Raw genomic sequence first — 19,789 nt, forward strand, 5'->3', positions numbered from 1 at the left:
GGCCAAATCGCCAAATATTGTCAAACTAATGAAGATTTCAAGCCAAAGCTTCCCAATTCCAAAGCATTTCAGTGTACCAGCACGGCGGGAAGTAAGTTCACTCAAAAAAAAATTATGAAATTTCATATCCAAAGGAGTCTAAAATTTCATAATTACGTTCTAAACCTCAATTTTTAAACCTTCGTATAAAATTTAAGATCGTGTAATGAAACCTAAGATTTGGGTTATGGATTTTAAGATTAACTGGTTATAAATTTTTAGAACAGAGTAACTTATAACTCCGGTTCTTAAAATCTAGTTTTTCGTTTTGAAATTTTATAACGCTTGCCGATTTAAGAGCAAGGTTCTAAAATTTTTTAACCGTTTGTCCTGCTCCCTAGTCCTTTATTCATGGTAAATTAATAAATAGGTGAAGTTTTCTTTTTTATCGGCATGTGTTAACATTTTCCGAACCGCTAAGGTAGGAGTCCTACACTGAAAAAAATTTTGTCGTAACTTAGCGACACTTTTATCGCTAATTTTTTTAGCGACAAGATTTGTTGTGGAACGAATAGCTTGTTAAACGGCAGAATGACTAAGGCGGCAAAGCTGCTCAGAGAAAAGTAAAGAAAAGCTCATGTGACGTCAAACTGTTAATAGAATTTGGCACTAGACGATTCGTTAAAGCCGGTTTAAACTTATTTTGTATCTTGATCTCCCCCATTATAGCATCTAGTTAAGATAATTTTGACCTTTCATTAAAATTTGAAAGGGTTTTTGTCTCTGAAAATCGCGGCAACTCAGAACTACTTATGTAGATGAGCCAGGTTTTGAATCCTTGCGAAATTTAAAGTGATGTTATTATGAAGCTGAAAATAAACGTAGCGCTCCAAAGCTTTTTGGCATCGTCTATTGTTAAGTTACCTTAAAAGGGGGCTATGGGAAAGGGGTATGGTCCACTGTCAGCCGCCTGACGTCAGGTTGCACAAACCTGCCGCTAGGTGGCGCTTGGAGCGCCGTGCCCGTTCACCAATAAGTATTTCCGATTTATGTTACGAAAGTAAATAATTTTTGATAAATATATCATCAGTTGCCTAAGTAAGTGTCAGCCCTAGCCGTTGGCTTCAGTTTTAAACAAAATATTACACTTAAGTCGAAAACGCTTGTCCAAGTTGCCACTCGCGGCGACTGCGGTCGGCCATTAGGTTGGGTGCACGCAAGATCCGCTTTGTGTTACAGGGAGTGGATTGAGATGTCTCTCAGGAGGAAGAAACCTCCTGGGAGATAGTATCTCCTAAATTTTTTTTAGTCCCTTTCCCCAATGGGAGTGACGCTGGCGCCACTCTCTCGGGAGAAATCATAGCTTTCTGAGATTTTTTTTTGTAATTTATTCGTTACGAAAGGCAAAAAGGGTTTTATTTACACATTTTGTGCGCAGTAATGAAACTATTATCATGTTTCATAATATTGGTTGTAGAGATTCAGAACCAAATGTGAATTTTCAAAACACGTAGATTCTGAAAATTAATAAACTAGTTCTTACATTTCATAAACCACTTCTGAAAGTTTAGAACAGCAAGTTATGAAATTTAAGAACGTTTTGGATATGAAATTTAAGATCCATTGTTCTACAATTAACTTCAAATCCAGATTATGAAATTTAAGAAGCATTTTTTTTAGAGTGTTTGTTCCCTCCTGATGCTGGCTGGGCTGTTGCAGGGTTTGGCTGGCGCCATGTGCAGGTGCTCGGCATGTTCCTGATGGGCTGCTCGGCGATAACGCTCCGCGTGTGCCTGTCCGTGGCCGTGGTGGACATGACGGCCGCGGACAACGGTGACGGCCAGCAGGTAATTCGCCTTACGCTAAATTTATTTTTAAGCACGTTTATGTACGATTTTGTACGCGGTGTAACATTTTGCAAACGCTCTCAGCACGTTACTGACTTTTGCTCACTTTGTCAGTACGTGTGCAAGTAATTTGTTCAGGATGACAATTTTAGTGTGCAGTGGGTCCAACGTGCCTTTTTTCGCCAGGTCAGCTTTTTTTTTCCAAAGGACACGCAGGGTTCATCTCGGCGAGCCGCGGATAAAGATAAGGATAAGGCGAGAGAGCTAATGTAAATATGCTGCAGCGTGGACCATAGGACAGGATTGCTCCAAAAGTGGGGCTCTCGCCTGGTTTTTCCCACGTGTGAGAGACAGGGACTCTCGCACTGTACAAGCCTTTCACGCCCACACACTGCGTGAGCTCCTGTTATTTTATTTTCTTGGATTTCTATCCTCTCTGCAAACTGAAGTGTGTACATAGTACACTCTTATTAGAGCATACTTCCAAGTACACTCTTATTTACAGCATACTTGCTAGGCACACGCTAAAAAGAGTGTGCCTGGCAAGTACACGCCAAATAAGTGGTACCTTCCCTGTACACGCTAAAATACCTCGATAAGTCCTATCTAAAAACATGGGCCAGTTTAAGTGTACTTGCCAGGGACACTCTTATTTAGCGTGTACATGCAATGTACACTCTATTTTAGTGTGTACCCAGCAAATATGCTGTAAAAAAGTGTGTACTTGGAAATATGCTCTAATAAGAGTGTACTATGTACACACTTCAGTTTGCAGAGCTGATGTCAAGCTGCTCACAGTTAATGCCTTACACACTGAATGTTTATGTAGAATTTTGTACGTGCCACTCGCACGATTTTGTGCATGCGGGGAATTCGCATAAAATTATGCGTGAAAATGCATCAATTTATGCAAATTCACGCACAATTTTATGCACGACGGAACACAAGTTTAAAATTATGCATCACCACGTACAAAATTGTACATAAACATTTAGTGTGTACGGTGAAAGGCTGCACCGACATATTATGGTGGAGACTTTCTCCATAATACCAACGAAATTCGTCAAACTATCTATAAGGTACAGTGAATTCTCAATGGTGTTACGAAGTCAGCTGCACCGCCATAATATGGAACATTTTCACCATAATATGGAGAATCTTCACTGTAGAACATTTAGAGTGCTGAGGGCTAAACAGGACTCGAACCGAACGTGTGACCCCACATGGATTCCTCGTTCGGAGAGCAATCCATTGGTGGGGTCACACGTTCGTTTCGAGTCCTGTTTAGCGACTCTGGAGTTCAAAACGCGTCCTGGATTTTGGCCGCCTTCTCCGGTCTTCTGGCCCACTGTGCGCAGCGCTTCGACTGGGCGCCGACGGAGAAGAGCGCCGTGCTGGGCAGCTTCCTGTGGGGCTACATGTCGACGCAGGTGCTGGGAGGCGCCCTGTCCTCGCAGGGCGGCGCCACGCTCATCCTGGGGTCCGCGCTAGGCCTCAGCGGCCTGCTCACCGCGCTACTGCCCTTGGTGGCCACCATCGGGGGCTGGGCGGCCGTCACGGGCCTCAGGGCCGTCACTGGAATCGTTCAGGTGGGGTGCCTCTTCACAGCAGGCCGGGTGCACGGTAAAAACGGAACCTGGTTTTCCCAGGCACTCCCTGGAAATCACCTATGTCTCTACCTTGGGCTTCCTGGGAAAACCAGGCATCGTTTTTACCGTGTGGCCAAGGTGGAGGCGGCCAAAACTCTAGACGCGTTTTGAGCCCCAGAGTCGCTAAATGGAACTCGAACCAAACGTGACCCCGCCAATGGATTCCTCGCTTCGAGAGCAGTCCATTGGTGGGGTCACACGTTAAATTCGAGTCCTATTTAGCGACGCTGGAGCTCAAAATGCATCTAGAGTTTTGACCGCCTCCACCGGTGTTCTGGCCCACTATGCACTGCACTGGAAACTGAACACACTGAATTCATTTGTACAATTTTTTGCGTGATCTCACAAAATTTTTGCGCCAGCGTGCTTTTTTTTTTTTCTGAAAAATTTGTACGCAGTTTCGCACAAATTGTGTGATTTTGGTTACAAATTTCTACGAAACAATTCGCTTGTTTAAGATTGTGTGAGACCACGCATACAAAATTGTACAAATTTGTTTTGGCCTGATTGCAGGGCTGCATGTACCCGACTACCTACACTTTGCTGGGACGTTGGATTCCCCCAGCGGAGAGGTCACGCTCTGGTGCCCTCATTCTTGCATGTGAGCTTTAACCAGGAAATGGAACAATGAACCAGAGACACAGACCATTAGTACACTGTAAATGTCTTACGGTGAAAGGCTGCACCAAGATATTATGGTGGAGGTTTTGTCCATAATACCAACGAAAACCGTCAAAATCTCTATTAGGTTCAGTGTATTCTCAATGGTATGTTATGAAGTCAGCTGCACCACCATAATATGGAACATTTTCACCATAATATGGAGAATCTTCACTGTACAACATTTAGAGTGTAAGTTCACAAATTCATATCAACGCAGCTGCCCAGCAATTTGCACTAAAAATTCTTGCAGTGAGGCAAGTGTGCGAAGAAATTTCTGCTTACGCTCTCCATGAACGTGACATCGCGTTGAAACGAATGTGACTAAATGTCTTTTTCCTTTGAGCGTCTGTGTCACATTCTTTTGAATGTCACATGAGTAAGCTTACTCATGTGACATTCAAAAGGAAAGTGACCAATTTGTTGAGGCTCTTGACGAACCTGAGAGAAGTCTAATAGTGTATAAATGCGCACAAACGTCAATGGATATACAGATAAAGTATCGATTGAAGGATGTGTGGATTTCCGCGAATGACCTGACATAGTAGGCAACACGGTAAAAACGGTTCCTGCGTTCTCCCAGGAACCCCCTGGAAATCGCCTATGTCTTCGCCATAGGGCTCCTGGGAAAACCAGGTACCGTTTTTACCGTGAATGGAGCAGATTTCAGTGGCGAATGGGGCAAATTTAAGAGCCTGATTGCTCTGTTACAGCCCAGCCGATGGGGAACGTGTTGTCCATGGCTCTGTCCGGCCTCATGGCGTACGCGTGGGGCTGGCCCTCCGTGTTCTACATCTTCGGAGGCGTCAGCATGGTGTCGGCCGTGGTGGTGTACGTGGTGCTGGCGGACCGCCCGGAAGCCCATCCACGCATCTCGGAGGAGGAGCGCGACTACGTCATCCAGGTGATGCGACCGACAAAACGCACAGTGGGCCAGAAGACCGGAGGAGGCGGCCGCAACTCCAGACGTTTTGAGCTCCAGTGTCGCTAAACAGGGCTCGAACCGAACGTGTGACCCCACCAATGGATTGCTCTCCGTACGAGGAATCCATTGGTGGGGTCACACGCGTGGCTCGAGTCACATTTAGCGACTCTGGAGCTCAAAACGCGTCTGGAGTTTTGGTCGCCTCAGCCGGGCTTCTGGCCCACTGTGTGAGAGTCCTTCGAGAGTGTTGGCGCCCTCTGAAGCATCCCGGTTGCAGAGCATCAATGCCGGGGCCATGCACCGCGCGCGCATCCCCGTGCCCTGGGTCGCCATGCTGACGTCGGTGCCGCTGTGGGCGCTCTTCGCGTCGCACCTCGGCTGGATGTGGGGCTACTGGGTGCTGCTGACCTGCCTGCCCTCCTACATCAATAACCTGCTGGACGTGGGCATCGAGTGGGTAAGCCTTCAGCAGGGCACAGTGGGTCAGAAGACCGGCGCCGGCGGCCAAAACTCTTAACGCGTTTTGAGCTACAGAGTCACTGAACAGGACTTGAACCGAACGCGTGACCCCACCAATGGATTCCTCGTTCGGAGGAGAGCAATGCATTGGTGGGTCACACGTTCGGTTTGAGTAAAGTTTAGCGATTCTGAAGCTCAAAACCCGTCCAGGATTTTGACAGTCTCCCTCCACCGGTCCGGTTTTCGTGCCAGTTCCACCAGATTACGGTACTTAGTGATTTCAATAAAATTTGTTTGCTTTTCTTTTTAAGAATGGTTTGCTTTCGGCGGCCCCGCAGCTGGCCATGATGATTTTGTCGCTCGTGTTTGGATGGATGGGTGACACAATACAATCGAGACACTTGATGTCAATCACAGCCACCAGGAGACTCTTCAATACTATCGGTAGTCACCACCTCCTTTGAAAATCTGTAATGGTATTACAGTGGCTTTGCAGTGATAGTTCAGTGCTCTGAAAGTAAACTGTCACGCTGTCCGCTGTAGGTATGTTCGGTCCGGGTGCCCTCTGCATCCTTGCCGCGTGGCTAGGCCCCTCCAACCCGCCCCTCGCCGTTAGCCTCCTCACCGTCATGGGCGGTCTCTGCAGCGCCTGCTTCACCGGCGCAATCATCAACTACGTGGACATCGCCCCCAACTTCGGGGGCGTCACCTTCGCGATAGCCAACATGCTGGGCTCCTTCGTGAGTGCGTTCGCTCCGTATGCCGAAGGCCTGCTGGTAGACCGAAAGGTAAGAGGGACTCGCGCACAGTGGGCCAGAAGACTGGTGCAGGCGGCCTTAAGTCTAGACGACTGGAACCGAAGGGTGATCCAACCAATAGATTCCTCGTTCGGAGAGCAATCTATTGGTGGGGTCCCACGTTCGGTTCGAGTCCCATTTAGCGACTCTGGAGCTCAAAACGCGTCTAGAGTTTTGGCCGCCATGGAGCTGATCATGTCGCTGTAGGCCATTCCTTGACCAGTTATTTCAACTCAACCGCAAGATCTGAGTGTGAAAGCCCATTCAACAAATGGTTGTCTCTAGTTCTCAACTAGTTCTCTGCATTATGCTCGAGAGGTGGCTGCACTTTCCTCATCATGTTCTTTGTTTCCACAACCGAAGAGATTATTTGTAGAAGCTTCCAGGATCCGTTTTTACCGTGCATAGTTGAACGAAATTTGTCTTTTCCTATATTTTGCTGCATTGCCACACAGTTGATAGCGTCTCTTCTTCTCTGGCAGGACCCCATGCCGGGATGGAGCAACGTGTTTTATCTGACTGCCGCCTTGTACATCGCGACGAACGTCGTGTGGTGTATTTGGGGCACCGCAGAGGTGCAGCCCTGGAACAACCCGGCATCCAGCAAGAGTGACTGCTTTGAGGAATCCACTCCGAGTACACGACGTAACTCTGGCAGCGCCGGTGAGTGTCATGTCTCACTACGTGTTACAGAGGGCCAGAAGATCGGCGGAGGCGGTTAACGTCCCGGACGCGTTTTGAGCTCCAGAGTCGCTTAATGGGACTGCAACCCAATGTGTGACTCCACCAATGGTGGTTCTTCCGAAAGAGGAATTGATTGATGGTGTCACACGTTTGGTTCCCGACTGGTTTCCCGGTGAGCGACTCTGGCGCTAAAAACGCGTCGAGAGTTTTGGCCGCCTCCACCGGTCGCTCTGCCTACTGTGCGTCTGTTCAACTACTGTCAAGTATTACCCAATTTGAAAACGATGGTTTCTATTTGTTTTGGCAGGTATTCGGAATGAAGCTTTTCACTCGGACAAATAAACAGATTCACCACCTTTGAATTACACCGTGGTTATTTCCGTCGCTGACACGATGGGTCCGTCACACTCACAATCTAAGCTTATGGCCGAAGTCGGGTGTTAAGACCCCAGCGGGTAAACGTGGAACACCACTTTGTCCCTGTTCGATTGATTATCATCGCTGTTAGAACAGCGATTATAATATGTACATAAGGTTCCCTCCTAAAGTGATTTTCACGATTTGATTATGAAGTTGCTCGAAACAGACGCGTATACATACTCACACAAAGCTGGGAGGTTTGGTTTAAAGAATGAGGTCCGTTGGTGCCACAAGGACAAGACAACGTATGAATCGAAAACTTAAAAAATAAAATAAACAGCATTGCTTTGGATCTGAAAGGTCAATTTCCTTTCGTCTTCCTGGCTTTCCTCGGCTTGCCTTCTCCCTTCTGTGAATCAATATGAGGACGGACGCATGTTCCACGTGGCCATGAAATGTTTTTTTACGATCGTCCTGGCCTTGTTCGATCGGCTTGCCTGTCTCGCTTTTGCCGGCCGCCCCTCCGCACGTAAGTTTGGTCTCTGCTAAAGGCGTCGTTTTCACTGCAGGAACCGTTCTACTAACCTAGTACTGTGATATCCAAACGCTGCACAGTGGGCCAGAAGACCGGTTCCAACGCGTTGCACCCATTGCCGCTGTGATGACTGGGAAACAAAAGTGCAGCAAAAGTGCGGCACGATTCTGGTCAATAATTTGCCTAAACCGTCCGCACTTGCCAACGTCCGTACTTGTTTTTCGTACCCGTTTACATGGGTTCATATGGAGTACTTCCCCGTACTACATTTTTCCGCATTTTTCTGTGCAATCTCCGAGCAACAATTTTTAAGGCATTTTTGACAGTGTAATTACTCATGGCGTAATGATTCTCAGGATTGATCTAGAGCTAGAATTGGATTCATCTAGGGCTACTTCGCTTCACTGTACCCGAGAGGATTTGCTCTGATTATGGAATGGTAACAACTTGCCAGCAAGACTCGCGGTCAGTGGGACGACAGCATGGTGCAGCTAATGCAGCCCTTTCTGTGGGGTGCGGCCCTGTACGGGTACTTGCCAGTCACATTCAGACGCGGTGAGTCAAATCAGGTACACTGTCGAAAATTGGCCACACTTTTTGCCGCCTCCACGGGTCTTCTGGCCCACTGTGCATCGTTTCTCTTGCCCTCGCTGCAGCTCCGCCGAGCAGTCCATACTACGTGTATCTGGGAATCAGCAGAACGTATCACCCACTGCGCAGCACGGTTCTTTGGGTGTGCGTGGTGCAAGGATTCATATGGTGGTCTATGTATTGGTAAGAAATTAAAATGTAATTATATACTCTGACCAGAAAACGAAGACCTCCGAATTTTTGCTGTCGAGAGTCACGTGTGTCACATTCGTTGGACCTGAATCAGCCATAAATGAGCTTAATGACGTTGAAACGAATGTAATACAATGCTGATTTGCCTACCTAAACGCAGGAAGTAATTTCTTGTACATGCTTCTTTTAAGCGAAACTGTAATCTTGCCTCAAGCTTTCATGACACTTAAGTTTTACCAGTGCAGAGTTGCTTATTTAGTGGAGCAAGCATGTCTGTGACAGCGTGACTGGTTCTTTCCAGCACCGCTTTTTCGACATTTCAAGTGACTTATGCTACGCGATGGGTGGTTTTAGAGCAAGGACCCCTGACAACCTTTAGAACTTTTGGTTCCCACATTACATTCAGATAATGAGTTTCCATCTTTTTGCGACATGGATTCAGTCTTTTCCGGGATCAGACGCAAAACTTCGCAGCGAGGATCTGAACCGCTTTGATTTCTTTGCTTGCGTCGTCACCCTCGTACAGGTTAGTTGTAAAATTACAACTAAATCACACTAGGGAGCGTTCATAAATTACGTAAGGGTCATTTAGGGTTTTTTGGACCCCCCCCCCACCCCTCCGTAAGGGAACTAACCTAACCTTCCCTATACATGGGACGTAAGATTTTGTAGATCCCCCACCCCCTATCGCCCTTACGTAAGTTGTGAACGCTCCCCATGATCAACTAAATACACTAAAATTTTGTCAAGGGGCTTCTGCGAATGTCCTCAGTGGGCCCGAAGACCGTCGCAGGCGACCAAAACTCAATACACGTTTTGAGCTCCAGAGTCGCTGAACAGACCCCGACAGGACCCCAACAATGGATTCCTCATTCGGGGAGAAATCTATTGGTGGGGTCACACGTTTGGTTACAGTCCCATTTAGCGACTCTGGAGCTCGAAACACGTCCGGAATTTGGCCGCCTCGACCGGTCTTCTGCCTCACTGTGATTTGGTCGCAGTATCATCACTTGGAGTTTTGTGCAGCTGACTTGGTACATCTTGACTGTGCTTTCCTGGGCCGAAATGGGTCGCCTCATCGACGCAGCCAACAAGAGGGACGAGATTATCGTAAGATTCCTGCAAAAGTTCACAGTACAGTGGGGCAGTCAAAGTCCCTGACGGGTTTTTAGCTCCAGAGTCGCTAAACAGGACTCGAAGCGGACGTGTGACCCCACCAATGGATTGCTCTCCGAACATGAAATCCATTGGTGGGGTCACACGTTTGGTTCGAGGCCTGTTTGGTGACTCTGAAGCTCAAAACCCGTCTTGAGGATTCTAATCAGGGTGTTAACTCATGGCAACGCGTGTCTTGTGTGTGAAATCAGGAGGCCCTGAGGTCGCTCCAGCGCAGCCCAGGTGTTCTTGCCAAGATCAAGTTTGAAGACGAGCCATCGTGGTCGCCGACACCGCACTGGGTGTCGTACTTCGGCATGGCGTTCGTTGTTGTCAAGACGTTCCTTCAACTCCGATTCTGGAAAGTCGCTTATGACGAGCCCTGGAGCAACTTTCCCTGCGTGCTGTACAACGACTCGGTCGTGACGATGATCACCGTGTCCGAGATGGCCAACTTGCTGCGTGCCAGAGACGTGGCACGCGTCCTGCAGAGCTTCTTGCTGCAGGTCCTTCACAGTGGGCCAGAAGACCGGTGGAGGCGTCAAAATCCCGGACGCGTTACGAGCTCCAGAGTCGCTAAATTGGACTCGAACCGAACGAGGGGGAAAGCACTCGCGTAATAGTCGGGTCACTCTGTCCGTAATAGCACGCGTAATAGTGTGCGTAATAGTTGCGTAATAGCTGAAATTCTCAAAATTTGATCTATTTTACGGTTTTTTGGTCTGTTTTCAGCTAAATCGCTATATTTTGAGGCGTAATAGAGCGTCATAGGCGTAATAGTCGGGTCGCAGGTTTTAGGAGTGATTTCCCCCTCGGAACCGAACGTGTGACCCCACCAATGGATTGCTCTCCGAACGAGGAATCCATTGGTGGGGACACACGTTTGGTTCGAGACCTGTTTAGCGACTCTGGAGCTCAAAACGCGTCGAGAGTTTAGGCCACTGGCAGCGGTTTCACAGGAGTCGAGGACACTGCGGCCGGAGCGCCTCCGCGCGTACCGCCGCGTGTGGCTGAGCGTGCAGGACCTGGCCAGTCGGGGCAACCTCATGCCCTGCACGTGCATGGCGCACATCGTCATCCTACTGCTCATCACCACGGTCACGGCCTACATGACGTCGCTGGCCGTGGTCACGGCCGAGTGGACACTGTTCGGCGCGCCTCTGTTCGCCTGCGTGGTGGCGTCTCTCAGCATCCTCGGCGTCAACGATGCCGCTCACAGGCTGTCTGACGAGGTGCGGTCTCAAATCCGGTGCACAGTGGGCCAGAAGACCGGTGGAGGCGGCCAAAATTCAAGACGCGGCTTTAGCTCGCAGAGTCGCTGGGACTCGAACCGTAACGTCACGGTTAAAACGGTACCTGGTTTTCCCAGGAAGCCTATGGCAGAGGCATAGGCGATTTCCAGGGAGTTCCTGGAAAAACCAGGAACACAGAAAAACCAAACGTGGTCTAGACCACACCAACTGGTGTGGTCAAATGGGTGCCATTTTGACCGCATCAGTTGGTTTGACCACACCAGTTGGTGTGGTCTAGACCCGAGGGGTGAATCACAAGTGTACTCATGTGTACAAATTTGGCCGTACTCAGTGTACTCACAAGTTTAAAAAGGGCAATATTGACTTGTTTTTTGACCGATTTGGCGTTGAGTGCCGTTTAAAACGCTAAATAAAGCCTTAAAATGTGTTAAAATGTGAAATTTATGAGGAAAAGCAAGGTGTACTCACCCGTACTCATGTACTCATGTGTACACCAGAACGCAGAGTGATTCACCCCTCGTCTAGACCACGTTTGGTGCGAAAGACCACACCAAACGTGCCCAAACGTGGTCTAGACCACACTAACTGATGCGGTCAAAATGGCACCCATTTGACCACACCAGTGGTGTGGTCTAGACCACGTTTGGTTTTTCAGTGAACTGTGTTTACCGTGGTGTGACCTCGTCAATGGATTCCTCGTTTGGAGAGCAGTCATTTGTTAAGGTCACAGGTCCGGATTTGCAGAGCACTAAAACTTTTGGCTCAAATTTTGTACAACAAAACTTTACAGCTCGCGTTTCAGAATTTTTTTTTGAGACGATATTTTTGGACTAGTTTGTACGCGATTTTACGAGAAAATAGGAGAAAATGTGCACTTTTTCGTACGAAAATCGTACGAAAACTTTACCCGCAATAGACAGGAACGTATCATTAAAAGAGTACGCGATCATCTAGTGCACACTCCATGCCTGTAGGCAATGTACGCTAAGAACTAGCTACAATGTAGTGAATTACCAAATTTGGACACCGAATTTGGCAATCTATGACATTCCTTCCAGCTGGTGGCAGAAACTGTCCATCGATAATATGCGTGTGCGTTTGTTCATCGGATGAGTATTGACGAATTTCTTTGCATTCTTGAAATTCAATGTCCGCACAATTCCTTTGGCTGTGGTGCGGAGAGACGGCTACAATAAGTTGAAATATAAAATGTGAAATCTATCGACAAGCTGGCTTGGTTTGTTCGCTGAATGTACGGTATCTGTTCTTCAGATTCAGATGCCGTTTTTGGAACTTCTGCAGTCAAGTCCTGCATCTTCCAGCGTGGACATAGCAACAAATCGCGAGGCTAGTACACATGCAAACACTGGTAAACCTTTAGAGCAGCTGCATGCTTGCGTCAATCATGAAGTTACGCTTGAAATGAAGCCCTGACTAGAAATTCCTCCATGCATTTCGAATCAGAGCGGACAAAATTGTTACGCCTGAAAATTGAGTATAATACTACTCTGTAGTTTTACCGTGGAAGGTGTAAAAAAAGCCCAGTGACACAAGATGATACTGGAGAAATAATCTATCATCTATTATTGGTAGAGAAATATGAAGTTCTGATAAAAATGAGGCATCACGTAGTAGCTCAAAAATATAAATAAATCTTCTGAGGCTATTGGAACGCACGCATGCACTTCTGCAGCACTAGCTCAGATAACGTTTTGCTACGTTTCAGTTCGATTTGTTCATGGACGCCCTTCTCGCTAAAGTCCCTGCCGTCTCGGTGGCAGGGTTCTTCGAGCTGGACAGAGGAACCTTCACTGCGGTACGAGTCTCATACTGGTCAAGTCTGTGAAGGCTCCAAGCCTCTGATACACACTAAATGTATTTGCGCAATCTTGTCCGTGGTCTCACATTATTTTTTCGTACAAATTTGCACGTAGAATGGCACAAATTCGTGTGAAATGACGTGCAAATTTGCACGAAAAGTACGCATGCTCAAAATTGGGCGAGAACTCGTACAAAAATTGTACGAAGGAATTTGGTGAGTACTGCTTCTCTCGTAGTTTCACATCCGCCGGTTTTATGTTTCAGATCACTGCATCCATCGTCACTTACCTCGTCGTCCTGATTCAATTCCAGACAGACACTACATCGAAATTGCATAGTGTTCAACTCAACACCTCTGAGCCACCGACGACTGTTGATTACCCCTGAGATCAAAATCTCAAAGCTGCGTGAGAACAAAATTTTCTGACCAAATATCTGATATTTTCCGAACTAACCAAGACGTTCAAAATATAAACAGCTACTATTTATAAGTCTTGTCAAACTCATATCCAAATGTCTGCAACAAAAATCATGTCACTGGCATCTTTGTCAATAATCGTACCCTTCACGACGTCAATTGGATTCCCGGGGAATCATCTTTTTGAGCAAAAAATGTTGAGATTAAAAAGTCAGTTGGTAATTGTTAAGATAGACCTAAACAACTCGAAAATAACAGTAGGCATCATCTCGTATCACTGTGTGCTTTGGTCAATATGCCCCACTCCTCCACTGCAAGGTAACACTAGCAATGTTATTGAGAACCAAAATGAGTGTGAAATGGAAAAGAATTGGTGTTATGTTAAGAAGAGCTCTGCCAAGCCGATATTTTTCAATGGATATGGTTCTTTTTAATACTCAGGTAAAATCAACTCTGAACATACAAAAGTGCGAAGAAATAAAAACGGTCCTTGGGAGAAATTGTACAACCACATTGGACAAATTTCCTCAAAAATTAAGTATAAGACTCAAGATACAGCAGCTACATTAGAAAAACAATCACAATACTCATAAAGTAACTTAAAAAATAGGTGGCCTTGCAGTTAACACTTTGCTCCTTGAGATCCACAAAAGAAATGAGCTCCATACGGTTCTAATTGTGACAAAGGTGACAGTAAAATTTACAAAATGTTAATTAAATAAGTCGTTTCTCTATCCTTGTTTGAATTTAGCCGTGTAGATCACTTCTCAAATTTAACTGAGATGCAAACTTTGCAATTGCAAGGCTTCCCCCTGAGAGAGAGCGAATGTGCGTTTTCACAAATTATTTATTCGCACGTGGACTTTTTTTGCAAACAGCCCCTACCTTTGAGTGGGTACGAAGGTGAGATCTAACGTAAGATCCCCGAGCAAACTTCTTGTTGCAAACGGTGCACTCGAAAGGCTTTTCCCCTGTATGGGTCCGAAGATGAATTCTCAGATCACCTCCCTGAGTAAACTTCTTGTTGCAAACGGTGCACTCGAAAGGCTTCTCCCCCGTATGCATGCGAAGATGAGCTCTCAGATGACCTACCCCCGGAAACTTCTTGTTGCAAACGGTGCACTCGAAAGACTTTTCCCCTGTATGGGTGCGAAGATGAGTTCTCAGATGACCTCCCTGAATGAACTTCTTGTTGCAAACGGTGCACTCAAGAGGCTTCTCCCCAGTATGAGTGCGAAGATGACTTCTCAGATCACCTCCCCTTCTAAACTTCTTGTTGCAAACTGCGCACTCGAAAGGCTTTTCCCCTGTATGGGTGCGAAGATGAGTTCTCAGATTACTTCCCACAGTAAACTTCTTGTTGCAAACGGTGCACTCGAAAGGCTTTTCCCCTGTATGGATGCGAAGATGAGTTCTCAGGTGGCATCCCTGAGTAAACTTCTTGTTGCAAAGTGCACACTCGAAAGGCTTTTCCCCCGTATGGACGCGAAGATGAGTTTCCAAAGCACTTCTGCGCGTGAACTTCATATTGCAAACTCTGCAACAGACAGCTTTCTTCTCTACCTTGCTTCGTTCAGCAGTCTTGAGGCCATGGCTGGTGGACTCCTTACGGCAATCCGTCTTGGTCCCCTTCTTTTTCGGCGGCATTGTGGGGATACTCGTTGGGAATGAAAATCTGCAACACGCAAAAGATGTTCGAATCTATTAGTGCCCATTTGTCGAAAACACGCCTGACCGGACACAATACGCACGAATCGAGGGGTGGCCGACTCCAGAAATTTCTGTACGAGGAACATGTTCCGGACGGTACATGTTGGAACATGTTCCAATTTTGGGAACATTTCGGAACATCTCGGAATAGAGGGAACATCGGAATCATCAGGAACATCGGGGAACATTTGGAATTATCTGGAAATATGTTGGAACATTTGGGAACATTCGGGAACATCAAGGAACATCTGAGAATATTAAGGGAACATCTCCAGAGTACCTCCATTGCTGTCGAATGCAATGCAAAGAATAGATTCTACTTGATATCGCTATCGAATTCTGTCTTCTAAGCCAAACTGCAAATCTGAGTGTCGGATAGTCTGACCACACCTAAAGTCGAACCTGGGTCCAAACTTCTTCGATTGACTCAAAATGGACCGGTTGACCTTGCCCTGTTTCCAAAAACACCCCTCTTTTGCTATTCTAGCTTTGTAAGGGGATCCTACTTTGCCCCGTAGACCATGACGGACCTGCAGCAGTGCCCCTGGGCCTCGGATCGAAAAAGCCGACTCAGGGTAGTTCATTTGGTCGTCCAAACACCAAATTTGGAGTAGATCGGACGGCGGCATTTCCCCCTTCCCCCTTTTACGTACGTACGCGCGCGCGCAAACACACACACACACACACACACACCATGCACTCTCGTTCCAAGTACGTGACATCACGTTGAAACGAACGTGACAAAATGTGGCATTGTCACATTCGTTTGGATGTGAACAAGGTAATTTTTGGCCGATTCACATCCAAACGAATGTGACTCAATGCTCAAACGACCGTGACATAGTTTCAACCGGATGTCTCGCACTACGAATGAGAGTGTGCATCCGACCATCCTGACACGGGACAGGCTAAAAAAGATATAATAAACCAGAGGAACACAAGGAACATTTTGGAACATTAGGACTTTGGAACATTTGGGAACATCGAGGAATACTGGGAACATGAGAACATTGGGAACATCAGGGAACATTTTTCGGAACATTTGACCGATGTACGAGGAACATCGAAGTCGGCCACCCCTCGGCACGAATTCGTAGGTAACTATGTACGAAACTGTGCGTTGTTGCACATGAATACCTTCAGAATAAGCCTCGGAATAAACTATGCTCAAAAAACTACTAGGCACAACACTAAATGTCTTAGGAAGAAATTTTCCATACGACGAAGGAAATGGCGCAAGCATATTACGAAGGTGGTTTTTCTTCGTGTTACGAAGGTTTATCTCTGTACACTGAGAAAACCTTACAAAGTATTTTGGGCCATACAAAGAAAAGTAGTTTGAATAACAAAGTATTTTGAGCATACGTAAGCTTACAAAGAAAATACTTCGTAATTTACGAACTATTTCTTCGTATAACAAAGTATTTTAGTTTGTTATATGTATGCTCAAAATACTTCGTAAGGTTTTAAGAGTGTATCTTACAATGAAAGAGCTAAAAGGATTCTTGTTATGAAGGATTATTGCTTCGTATTATACTTGCGCCGAATAACATTGGTCAAATTTCATTGTAAGACATAGTGAACTCAAGTGGGTGCGCATGCGAGGGTGGGCTAAACGGGAAATTTCCCTGACATTAGAGCGCATGAAAACATTGAGTTGAACTCGTATCGCGCTCTCCTCCGCGGTTGTCCAGCAAGCAAGTCCAGTGTCGCAGTAAATATATTTTTCCCTGACATTTTGCTGCATTTTGCGCCCGGATATTTCACCTACTCCCTTCACACTAAATTAATATGTAGGTATTTCTGCACGCCAATGCACGAAATTAAACATGCACTTCGTAACGCACGAATTTGAGCGCGACAATGCACGATTTCGTGCGCAAGTATGCAGTAAATCGTGCATTTTCATGCACAAATTCGTGCGTTACGAAGTGCATGTTTAATTTCGTGCATTGGCGCGCAGAAAAACCTACATAGTAATTTAGTGTGATTTCCTCCCGGCTTCCGGTTTTGTTCTTCCTCTTGTTCTTCGATCGGCGACGACTAGAATGGTTGCAGACTCAACAGACTATAGACACTTCCATCAGAACGCCGAGTGAGAAAAGAGCACCGGGACCAGTTCCTGAGATACATCTATAGTCTTCTGAGGAGGTTTTGACGGTCTAAAACCAGGAATCTCACCTTAATGAAATTTTATCTTTGAATCTATTGAGTCTTTAGACTCAAATTTACGCTATTCTGACCTTTCGACTGATTCCACAGTGTCTTTTCATATACTCAAATTTACGCTATTCTGACCTTTCGACTGATTCCACAGTGTCTTTTCATATGCTTCTGGCTGTCACCGTTTAAAGAACATACTAAGAGGGAAACCAAACCGGAAGCAGGGAAGGGTCAGTAGGCAGTGAGTCCGTTTACAGGGTGCTATGTTTCAAGGCATTTCAAACAAGCTAAATTGATAGTGCGTGAAAGAGAGGCGTTACGGCTAATTCTGTCACTAACGCACTCGCAAAGATCTGTGAAGTTGGGCTGCTGGCGCCATTTCTGGTTTTGAGATTTCTCGTTCTCGCCCCGCATCTACCATACAGAGCTCACTGAAAAATAGAAAGGTCAGACTTTTGACCCATTAAACGGTCTTACTGAAATGTACGACCGAAAAAGGGTCATACTGAAATGCAAGACCGAAAACAGGTCATATGACCGAAAAACGGTCATACTTTATGGTGTATCACGGGTAAAGGCTAATATATCCCCAAGCTAAACAATAGCTAGTCTCGCTGATGTCTGAGCGTGTTTTGGTCATACATTTAAGCATAACCGTTTTTCGGTCACACATTTGTGTATGACCGTGTATGACCGTTTTTCGGTCATACAAAATCGGTCAGACGTCTCACCCTTCGAGTTTCAGTGCTCAAAACTCACAAGAGAGTCTCTCCATGTTCTGGTGAAGCACTTCAGTCTGACCAAATTTTTGCGAGACCATCAGCTCTGATCTAAACCTGGCAAAATTTCGCCCCTGACTCGCCCCATTGAGTGGCGGGAAGTCAGACTTTTAAGTGAAAGTTTTCAACCGCTTATTGAAAAAGGGTACCGATCCCAAAAGTGCGCGGTTTAACTTTACTGTTTCCGCCTTGTTATTGGTTAAGACGAAGGGTTTCTTAAAAGTGGCTCAAATAATAATAGGTACTTTCTGGAATAGACCCCAAGCTTTGCACGTTTTTTTGCCGGACCACCTTTTTGGGAAAATTAAAACGTAAAATATTGCCCAAAAAATGCCGGGCCCCGGGTAACAAACCGTTTAATTTTTTTTCCCGAAAACCTTTTGGAAAAAGGGTTTTTCCCCCGTTTTTGACAATCCGCACCTCTTCTCGTAGGCCCCCCAAATAAATTCTAAATGAACAGATTGAAAATGACACGAACTTCAAAAAACAAGTGTATGACGACGGCCAGAAAGACACATGCAACAGTGGAAGAAACAGAAGTTTCGATAAAGACGAAAGAAATTATCTTTCGGGAGGGATCTCGAAGACCGGAAACAGCTTGCAAGTGACTGGATCACGTCATCAGACGCCGCTTTGAGATCATTTCCGGTGAACTATACATCACATAGGACTTCCGCGAACTGTTTCCGGTGTTTGCCCATTTCATACAATCATCCACCATCAGACAATAAAGGTTAGCCCTAGTCAGCCCCAAAAACAGCTCCTGCGCAGACGTTCCTCCACCAGCCGGTGCGCATGCGCAGAAGTGTAATTTTCAGAGCTTACTTTTGGTTATCTTCTTCCGTTTCTATGTTCATCTGAGTACAGTACCCTATCCCGAGTAAGCTTTTAAAAAATACTGTCTAAATTAAACGCCCCCCCTTCATGATTACTCACGGGTGAAGTTTAGGGGCGCCCAGCTGATCAGCAGAGAAGACCGCGCCTACGCCCTCAGGTGGCGAACTTCGGCACCTCAGCAGTCAGCGGCATTTGCCGACGTAACCCCCGGTGGGCTGTCCAATTTCAAGCCCGTAACCCCTACCCCAAAGAGGAAATTTGAACCCCTTTCCGGGGAAAAAACCCCCCGGATGCCAGCAGGGAAAGGAACTTTTTTGGGCCCCTTCCGGTTTGTCGTTCCCCCAGGTTTTAACAAATAAATTTTTTCCTGGGGTTGTTTTATCCAAAAAGGGGCCTTTGGTCGCTTTTTTGGGGGGGGAAACTAAAGTAATTTATTTGGGCCCCGGGAAAAGGGACGGGAAAAAAGGGGCCCCTTTTCCCCTTTTTCCCCCGAAAACGAAAAGGGCCGCCTGCTTTTGACCTATTTTCCAAAATTTTCAATCCCAAATGAATAGAAATTTTTGGGCCCCCCCCCCCCTTTTTAAAAAAAGGGGGGTTTTCCAATTTTTTTTAACCCTGTAAGAAAGCCCCCCCCTTTTAAACCTTTTCCCCCCTTTCCCCCCCGGGACCACCGGGGGTTTTTTGGCAACGCTGTCGCCCACCGGGGCCGGCCCCTGGGGGACCGGGCCCCGGCTCCCAGTTTCAGCGTCTTGTGGACATCCACCATCGCACCAAACCCCTCCACACCGGCGCCCCCACTCCGGAACCGTTTTTTTTCCGCGCAGAATAACTTTTCCCGCGGTCCTTTCTAGAAGTCCCAAAAGTTCCTGCCTTCTGACCTTTTCGGAAGGTTCGAAAGTCGGCGAAGAAGTGATCTTGGGGAACGAAAGCTGTTTTGTAGGCGAGCGGGCTTTCTTCCGTTTCTATTTGGGGGGG

The 19,789-nt window shown here is 46.5% G+C and overlaps 3 protein-coding genes across 11 annotated transcripts; 2 read left to right on the plus strand and 1 right to left on the minus strand.

The window, feature by feature from the left end:
- Nucleotides 1-1,698: 1,698 nt before the first annotated feature.
- Nucleotides 1,699-7,362, plus strand: LOC117648631 (putative inorganic phosphate cotransporter; the record flags this gene model as incomplete). Its single annotated transcript, XM_034391254.1, is given in 9 exon segments — nucleotides 1,699-1,826; nucleotides 3,185-3,415; nucleotides 3,989-4,076; nucleotides 4,849-5,039; nucleotides 5,338-5,517; nucleotides 5,831-5,963; nucleotides 6,063-6,307; nucleotides 6,799-6,979; nucleotides 7,308-7,362. Coding segments are annotated over 9 exon segments (1,412 nt in total), but the record flags the coding sequence as incomplete, so codon positions are not given.
- A 136-nt stretch (nucleotides 7,363-7,498) lies between these two features.
- LOC117648484 lies at nucleotides 7,499-12,520 on the plus strand. Its single transcript, XM_034390990.1, has 6 exons — nucleotides 7,499-8,450; nucleotides 8,552-9,204; nucleotides 9,705-9,788; nucleotides 10,046-10,339; nucleotides 10,793-11,065; nucleotides 12,359-12,520. Exons 2-6 carry the CDS (start codon nucleotides 9,088-9,090, stop codon nucleotides 12,518-12,520), a joined length of 930 nt encoding a protein of 309 aa, XP_034246881.1. The 5' UTR covers nucleotides 7,499-8,450; nucleotides 8,552-9,087.
- Nucleotides 12,521-13,730: 1,210 nt separating this feature from the next.
- LOC117648633 (gastrula zinc finger protein XlCGF8.2DB-like) lies at nucleotides 13,731-18,872 on the minus strand. 9 transcript variants are annotated; one of them, XM_034391263.1, is made up of 2 exons: nucleotides 18,803-18,872; nucleotides 13,731-15,000 (listed from the first exon to the last, which is right to left on the minus strand). In XM_034391263.1, the coding sequence occupies exons 1-2, from the start codon at nucleotides 18,832-18,834 to the stop codon at nucleotides 14,169-14,171; spliced, it is 864 nt and encodes a 287-aa protein (XP_034247154.1). In that variant the 5' UTR covers nucleotides 18,835-18,872; the 3' UTR covers nucleotides 13,731-14,168. The 9 variants fall into 9 exon arrangements, with proteins under 9 accessions (XP_034247154.1, XP_034247163.1, XP_034247157.1 ...); XM_034391272.1 differs by lacking the exon at nucleotides 18,803-18,872 and adding an exon at nucleotides 18,637-18,674; XM_034391266.1 differs by lacking the exon at nucleotides 18,803-18,872 and adding an exon at nucleotides 18,456-18,540.
- Nucleotides 18,873-19,789: the final 917 nt, after the last annotated feature.

The sequence above is a fragment of the Thrips palmi genome, unplaced genomic scaffold (genome assembly GCF_012932325.1).
Source record: "Thrips palmi isolate BJ-2018 unplaced genomic scaffold, TpBJ-2018v1 HiC_scaffold_3, whole genome shotgun sequence".
Classification (NCBI taxonomy): Eukaryota; Metazoa; Arthropoda; class Insecta; order Thysanoptera; family Thripidae; genus Thrips; species Thrips palmi.

Excerpts from the sequence above, each read along its gene's own strand:
- LOC117648484 (XM_034390990.1), top strand. The coding sequence starts at position 9,088 with ATGAGTTTCCATCTTTTTGCGACATGGATTCAGTCTTTTCCGGGATCA. Across the intron at positions 9,205-9,704 it reads GCGTCGTCACCCTCGTACAG|CTGACTTGGTACATCTTGAC; the intron begins GTTAGTTGTAAA and ends AGTTTTGTGCAG. Across the intron at positions 11,066-12,358 it reads CTCACAGGCTGTCTGACGAG|ATTCAGATGCCGTTTTTGGA; the intron begins GTGCGGTCTCAA and ends TCTGTTCTTCAG.
- LOC117648633 (XM_034391263.1), bottom strand. The coding sequence starts at position 18,834 with ATGAACATAGAAACGGAAGAAGATAACCAAAA. Across the intron at positions 15,001-18,802 it reads ACGGAAGAAGATAACCAAAA|ATTTTCATTCCCAACGAGTA; the intron begins GTAAGCTCTGAA and ends TGCGTGTTGCAG.